Source organism: Triticum dicoccoides, chromosome 3B, assembly GCF_002162155.2.
Source record: "Triticum dicoccoides isolate Atlit2015 ecotype Zavitan chromosome 3B, WEW_v2.0, whole genome shotgun sequence".
Lineage (NCBI taxonomy): Eukaryota > Viridiplantae > Streptophyta > Magnoliopsida > Poales > Poaceae > Triticum > Triticum dicoccoides.
The window spans coordinates 348,642,861-348,651,291 of record NC_041385.1 but is presented as its reverse complement, the minus strand read 5'-3'; the positions used below and the strand labels follow the sequence as shown (position 1 = coordinate 348,651,291).

General features: G+C 46.4%; 1 protein-coding gene across 1 annotated transcript in view; it reads left to right on the top strand.

Annotated features, from left to right (window-relative positions):
* LOC119276039 (ATP-dependent Clp protease proteolytic subunit 3, chloroplastic-like) overlaps positions 1-8,431 on the top strand; it is a 30,713-nt gene that overhangs the window by 17,211 nt on the left and 5,071 nt on the right. Inside the window, exon 3 of the mRNA XM_037556993.1 lies at positions 4,950-5,125. Coding sequence (XP_037412890.1) covers positions 4,950-5,125 — 176 coding nt within the window. The remainder of the gene's footprint in view (positions 1-4,949; positions 5,126-8,431) is intronic.

Sequence of the window (8,431 nt, the reverse complement as noted above, 5' to 3'; positions counted from 1 at the left end):
GCACGGGGTAGACAACAGCTACGGCGAGGGCCCATGTGCACGGGGTCCAAGGGGCCGTGCGCACGAGGTGTCCAGAGAGGCTCTGGATAGCTCGTGCGCACGGGGTCCGGGGAGGCCGTGCGCACAGGGTCGCCTGGGCACTTCTTCTTCTTCCAGCTGCCAGCCTCCTTCCGTGTAGCCTTCTCATTCCTCTTGTGCTTGGCGAGGCTCACCGGCTCCCTCGATGTGGTCAACCTCGATGATGGTGTACATGTCCTCTTGAGCTTGGACGACTCCTTGATGAATGTGTAGCTCCGCTCACACCTATGTATGCACATGAGAGAGGGGTCAAGTAGCATACCATCCTTGAAGGGTACAAGTGGACATGAGTAATGGAGATGATTCACCTTTTATAAATTGGTAAGAGCATGGGGAGTGGCAATGAGAGGGTCATCAAGTGCATGAGAGTATGTGCAATAGGCAATCTCAAGTGCAAGATAATCCAAGCATAATGTGCATAGTGTGTGGTGAAAGTACTGTTACACTTAACACAAATGAAAGAGCAATTGTTCAACATACGCGAGGCAACCAAGTGAATCATGTACTCCCTCCGGTCCATATTCATTGTTGTTGATTTAGTACAAACTTGTAGTTGATTTAGCACAACCATAATTAATATAGATCAAGGGGAGTGGCAATCAAGAGTGCATAGCATGTGAGAGAAAAAGACATTTGTTGCAATCAAACATATGGTAAGTGCATGGAATCAATAAGTTTGATGCAATACACAAGGTATATATATCAAGAAACATGGAGAAGTGGCAATGACAAATCAGAGCAAAAATTGCTATCATGTGTGCAAGCAATGTGGACGAAGATGACCAATATTTGTCATGGTACAAACAACACATGTAGTATGATCCACAATAGCCATGCTCAATGTTTTGGGATTCTTGAAAGAGAAGGATGTCACCTTGAATGCTTGTCCTTGTACGTTCTTCCCAATGTCGATGCACAAGCAAATATGTTGTAGAAGCGTGTCGGTGGAGAGTGTATGTGGCCCGCTCTCAAGAGCTTCGATGGTCACCTCATGGTGAGTAGGAGTTGTCGAGTGTTCCAACTTTCCTACACATGCACACAACAAAGCAAAGAACGTATGCGCATGGTAGATAAACACATCATCCATCATGATGTGTCGCTTCTCTTGCACACAACCATTAGGATCGAAAGTGCATGAATAATTTGATGCAACAATGTTTATATTTATGGCACTAGGTATATTGTGCAAAGAAGGACAACGAGCATGCTTCACATGAAAAGTGTCAAAAGCTCCAATTATATGTGAGAATGCTATGGGGGCATTCTCATATGCAAGATTAATAGCATGGTTGCACTCAATACATAGAAACAGGATAGAGATAACTAAAAGGGACATATGACAACTTTCGATAGCAATCATGTCCAAAGCATGGAAATAGGTGCCATCGACCGCATGAAAAGAGCAAGTATTAATCATGTCATGTGAGCAAATAGTGGGCATAAGTAATGCACTTGACATATCACAAGCTCTAAAGCAAATCATGGCAAAATCATTGTCATCATATTGGCGAGATGTCCTATGAAAAGAACAGTTGGTCAACACGACTCTCCCAATACAATCAATATCAATAGCATGGATGAAGGATGGGACATGGTAATAACAAGTAATATCTCCACCAAGCTTGCAAATACACATACAAGCAATAGAGGGGTATATCATGTATAATGCAAATCATGGGTCACAAAGGCATGGCAACGAAATGAAAATGATCAAAGCATGCCATGTGAACATGGTAAATGAGCACAAGATATGTATTGGACAATAACAGAAGAGGTGCGTGAAATCCTTGCGTGAAGAGAAATGGTGGAGAATAAGCACTCCATGGTGACGCACAACTTGGTTGCTCTCTAGACCTCTTTTTTTCAACTCGTGCGCTTGCGATGTTGATGAGGAAGTGTTGTACCTACACAACATTGAAAAAGAAACAATGTGTGCACGTGGTCTATGTACACATCATCCATCATGCATGCTAGAGCAGTGTCGGAGCTATGTGCAATGCTGAGGGGCCGCTGCCCCCCTGCTGTAGCATATTTACCGAAGGAAGGAAATAAGAGCCTTAAATTAAAAAGATTGTTGTCATTTGGCCCCCCAAAGGTGCATATTTTCTCTTTGCATGCAATGATAGTTATTATGCTTAACATGATTGGACGCAAAGGGTAGCAAGTATATGGTGCATCAATATTAATGTTTGTATCATTCATATCAAAGTCAAGCATATTGTGCACACAAATATGGGGAGCATGCAATGCATAGGATGAATCAAATCTCCTAACATGTATGAGGAAACTATGGGGGCTTCCTCATGAGCAATAGTATAAGCATGGTTGCAATCAAGACAAGTGCTATATGGAGAAATTGAACAACATCAAAACTGCATATTCAAAGCAAGGCGGTCATGGTATGGGATATGTGAAGAATTGCGCAAATTATGTAAAGGGAGCATGGCAATATCAGCACAACATATGCAAATACCACTAACCAAGAATTTGTCATCTTATGCCATATTCACATATCAAGTTCATTTTAATGGAAATGACATAGTCACTACTAAATGAGCTCAAAGATTTGATATCGGAAATCTCATTCATAGCATATGACAAGGATTGTGGAGTTGCAAATATGATATCACATATGAAATTATCACAAGAGCTTCACAACTACTAGTCATCACATACTTATGATCACACTCATCATGAACGGGTGGCAAATCAAAGCATGTAAAAGGCATAATATCATGCGACATAGCAAGAGGGGCATTAATATCATGCGAGCAATCCATGTCCAGTAATGGGACAAGAGCATCACCATCACCTATAATTATTACCTTTGGAGGTCCAATCATGTGGTGTAGGTGTGGTGGAACGGACCATCTTGTGGTCATCGTCGTCGCAGGAGCACGGCGGCGCATCACATAAAAACAAGATTGCGACAGTGGCGGCCTTGTGCAATGGCTGTTGTGCGTCCTCCAGCGGCGGCCGGGGTGCGACACTGTGGCCGAGGTACATGACGGGGAGACTAGGGCAACGACCCCTACAAGGAGGGTGGTGGAACGATGTGCCCGGGCATAGCTTCAAGTTGGTTGCGAGAATGCACATATGTGCTGGTGTTGGCGGCATGTGGCTAGGCCATGACATCGGTGAAGGACAATTCGTTGTTGTTGACTTGCAAGGTGTTTGATCCCGCAGTCGATGGCTTTCAACGGTGGTGTGTCGGTGTCCTTGGGATGGACGTCCGGCCCGAGGGCGGAGACTTGTCGTCTGCTCGACAAGGTTTCCGTTTGTTGATGGGGACGGAGTGCAACAACGCTCCCCCATCGACATCATGCTCGACGACATCTGCCTCTATACATATGGAGGATGCCGGGGCAGCGGTCCCGGAAATGTGGTGGATGTTACACGTCAGTTCACGACGTTGTGGCGTGACAGTGGTCAGATTAGCGCCGCGGCATGGGTGCCCCCCGACGGCAGGGGCTGTCTTTTTTGGTGGGAAGACGTCCCACCCATCAGCTAGCGCAACTATGCCGTATGCAGTGGAGTACTGGCAAGGGTGACTGTCAAGAGACCCGTCATCAAGATGCTGGTTGAAACACCGCTTCATATCCGGGGTGAAAACTCTTGTTCTGGCCTTTACTGGTTGGGCTCAACAGCGATGAACTTGCGTCGTTACTTTGTTGAAGGCGTTGCCTCCTTGTCCTGATAATGTCAGATGTGGCGACGACGGTGCAAGGACGTGTACCCTTCTTGAAGGCGCTGCTACGGAAGAAGTCGACTTAGTCATAGATGTTTTATTCAGTTTTCTTGTAATGGTTATGTTATAGTTGTCTTAGGTTTGTACTCTACTTAATAATTAATAACAATGGCTGTTTGCATCACTATGGTTTTCTCATCACCAAGTCATTTAGTCTCTCACGTAGCAGTAACACAAGCTCCTGCCACCTCTCTATCGTGGCAAATTGGCAACATCCAAGCCATGGTGTCAATACACCTGTATCAACTCAGGATATTTTTATCAACTCCATTGACCCAGCTGACCATTTCTTTCATGGGCACCAACTTGCGGATAAAGAAATAATCTTATCGATCAACTCTTTCCCTATTTGTGAGTAAACATACATTGCAATTTGCATCATCGCTGCCCCTTCCCCCTTCCGATTCATCCGTCAGTCAGCTGATGTCAGCATCCACCAAATCCTGCATGTCTTGCAAGTGGCTGATGGCCCACATTTATTGCTGGATGCATCATCCTTTGACTATCCTTCCTTTTGCTCCCAGGAAATTCAAGTACAGAAACAACCAATCAGTCAGTACACACAGGTTCTGCCATAGTAGTACATGGCGTGATCACCGCCAGCTGATGGTCTCTATTGGGCGTACTTTGGCGCTGGCTCGAGGATGTCTCCAAGGCCTCGTCGAAGTGGCCATCACTAGCTGCAGAGGTGCCAAGATGCCAATACATTTAAAGCATGTCCTGAAACATCAGAGCACATGACTTGTTTACCAGAATGTCAAGTGCAGTTGCTGAACAGCATCACAACTTTTAGGCTGTTTTTAGAAAGCTCAGCGTCTCCGCACGGTTCCTTGAAGCTAACCGTTTCGACTTATTTGATCGAAATCTTGCTAGCTCAGTGAGCTTTCTTTATCTGTTAAGTTCAGATTGTCTTAGCCTACCTTTTGTACATGGATTTTTTTTTTCTAGTTCAAAGTTTCTTGGCCTTCCTTTTGTATGACGTTAGAGTGTCTTAGCCTGCCTTAACAGTTAAACCGACTGAAATTACAACTCGCTGATAACTTCTGTAACCATTTCCCAAATTTCTGTCTTTTCTAATTGATGTTGTATGCTCTAGTATAACTTCTGCCACATCAATTACCAGGAATGGGGATTTATGATGCCATGAAATTTTGCAAGGCTGATATCTCAACTGTTTGCTTTGGATTGGCGGCTTCCATGGGTGCATTTTTGTTAGCTGCTGGGACAAAGGGAAAGAGATTTTGCATGCCAAATGCGAGAATTATGATCCATCAGCCATCAGGGGGAGCTGGTGGGAAGGTAGGATTTCATAATGTAGTTCATTTTTGCAAATAGTTAGTGATGGAATCATGAATTAGCTTGCTAAAAAACCATATATAAGTTTTTTGATTAATGGAAGTAGTATCGTATTATCAAACAGCTTATGTTGAAGTCTGGAAACTAAAATGGCCCAGTACCGATTGAACTAACAAACATTATTTCTGATACAGTACCTTGACTGTTTCGTGAGGTGTCAAATTTGTGGGGGCATAATCCATGCATTCCTTACGTGCTTTCAATATGTAATAAAGTTTAAAAAATATACACTGCAATGTGATGTGATTGAGGCAAACAAGTGTGATTTCAAAGTTAAATTCTTCGAGGTAGATGTGCCAAGAAGAAAATTATGATCAGTTTGTGTGATAGAGGGCTATGATCAAAGTTAAACTCTTTGAGGCAGCAGCTTGGTCTGCAAGTGCTCCCCGGCCACAATGCTGCCGCTCCACGTAGCGGTTTCCTCTTCTTCCAGGCTGTCAGAGCAGAATAAGTGTTAGTCATTCACGATTAATACATAAAATATCAAACAAGAGGCAAGGTACTTACGCGATGCCTTGGGCGGGTTAAAGCCCAACCTCTACCTCCTTTTCAGAGTGGAGGAGGGCTTTGTCGGCCTGGCACAGCCCGCAGGCTCACCTCCGGGCGCTGTAGAGTGGCTTTGCAAGGACGCTTGGCGGATGGGGACAGCCTCCATGGGTTCCTCGATGCAGATCCCACAGTAGGCTTCCTCTTGTGCGCATTGATAGGAGGGGCCGCCTTCCCTTCGCCAGCCGCGCTAGCGGTAGTTTTCCTCGAAGACTATTCATGACGCCACCTTCCTAGCATCATTGTTGCACTCGGCTTCACCGCCACCGACACCAGCATAGCTTGATGCATGACCGGGGTGGTGCAACATAGCACGAGTCGGCAGTGGAGGGTCAGAGGCAAGACCTTCGAAAGCCCAAGGGAGTAAAAACCAAGTCAGAGTTTGATGAAGGAAGCAAAAATCAATCAAAATACTTGTGTGTGCGGTGGATTGGCTCTGCTGAACCCATGATGTCCCTCGCCGAGCTAGTAGAGGTGGCCGTGGTCCTCCTTGGGGATCTCCAGGAAGTTAGCGATCCTAGCTTTGATGGCCTCCTTGTTCGTAGGAGTGCTGATCATTGTATTAGGGTCTGCCTAACTAGGATATTTTGGTATGTAGTCGTACCTGACCCTTAGGGCCCGGATTCGGCGACGCAGAAATGTCATTAGGAGTGTATACACGGTCACTCCCTCTTTTAGCCGCTTGATCTTGAGTACCTTGGTCGTTGGCTTCTCGGCAAGCAGTCCCTTGGCTCCGAAGGAGTCATGGTGAACTCTGGCAGACTTGGAGTCCCGTTGGCGATGTAGAACCCCGCCAATTCTTCACCGACTTGTTCACAGTATACTCCAAAATACTCTATCTTGATGTCTGTCTTGTTCCCTAGATCCAACCGGATCTGGAAGATAGTGCCATCACAAACGTTCGTCTTGTCCACTTGGGGCTGCGGCTTCATGTAGGCGCACCAAAAGTTGAAGTGGGGGCGGATGCTGATAAGGCACTTGCAAGACGTGATGAAGATCGCCACATGGAGGATCGAGCTGAGGTTGAGATTGTGCAGCTCCAACACGTTGAAGAAGGGCAGCCCCCGCAAGTTGTGCACGAGCTAAGAATGGTCACGGACGGCGGCGGCGGTGGAGAAGCCGCCTCGTCGGGGCGAGGTGCCGAAGCAGTAATTCCTCGTGTAGAGTGCCGTAGGGCGAAAATCGCCAGCGGCAGAAGCCTAATGGAGGTCAAGATCGTGGATGCTCATGGTGGACTCCTTGAAGTTCGACGCCATGAAGTCCAGAAGGTCGAGTGTCTCCCACGGGATAACTTCCTCCTTGTAGTCCCAAAGCGGCTCCTTGATCTGGAACTCAAATTGCTCCTTGCCCTTGCTGCGGCGCAGCCGAGCAGAGCAAGAGTTGGTGGCGAGAGCGCGGGATTTGGTGGAAGCTAAAATCTTGAAGCTTGCTAATGCAGTGTGAGGAAGACCCATGCAAGAGCAATGGAGCGCGGTAAAAGGTAAAAATCCCCTCTTTGTTATCCATGTCCAAAGACATTGAAGCGTCTGTCACCGATTGTTTGCCATGTGTCCCACTATTTCTTCGAAACATCCCATGACAGTGCGAAGATCAAGGAGGTTAATGGGCATGCATGGCAACCACTGACGTCACACACAACTGGCACGTCTCTTGGTGCTCCTTTGACCAACATTGACTTGTTTCAACTAGACCTGGTGACTCTTCGAGCTCCCGGTTGCTTGGAACGGGCTTAGACCAGTTCAATCTATTCAAGCCCGGCCCTGGGGCGTCACGTGCCGTCGTTCGCTTTGATTGAACTTGGCCCAAAAGACTTCTGACAGTTTCACAACCAACAGAGCACCTTTGGTGGGGACATAGATGCCAGTGCATCACCCTGACGACAATTAGTTCGTCAGAGCAACAACTCTGATAAAACGCAGATTTAAGAGTCGAGCTCTAATAGCTAATGCAAATTTCAGGGCACCCTAATGGTGGTTAAATCGCCAGAGCCTCGCTCCGATGATGTTGAACTTTCGGAGCGTAGCTCTAAAGGTACGAGAATAGCTCTGCCTGTTTGGAAAACCATTGGTGGCAACCCACCAAGGGTTCTACACAGTCTTGGAAAGCTCTCTTGTGAAGGGAATCCATAGTGTCTGCTCCCCTATGAGTGAAAGGTCAGACGATAACAAATTTGATCTAGAAGCATTTTGACTTCGATTTTGGTTAGGATGAGAGTTCTTAGGTTATCCCTCCCATAGGCTCTTGCTAGCAACATGATCGAGACTCCTACGCTAGATACCTTGCAGGAGTTCTGTCTGAATTCATGGCGTGCCCAGGATAACTGGTGAGAATAAAGTCAGACGATTAACTTGTTACTCACATAACGGCCGCACGCTTCTTCATCCGAGGATAGAGGTTGTTTAGACCTATGAATTACTAATCATCTTATTTCATGAACTTCTTGAGCTCATCAAGGCTAGTCTGCCGATCGACGACAAGGCGCAAGGCGCGCTCTGTCTGAAAATGATTATAAACCTCAGTCTAGACGAAGTATCAACAACTGAGATCTTGAAGAGCTTTGGGGCTACTGACAATTCCATGCCCCAGAGGACAGAAGAGGCCCAACAACCACAGGGTGCCCTAACTTTGTTCCTTGGACTCCTCTGGCAATACAGGGCGCATCGCCACCTTGGTGGGCTAGACAAGAACTTTGCTACGTATCTA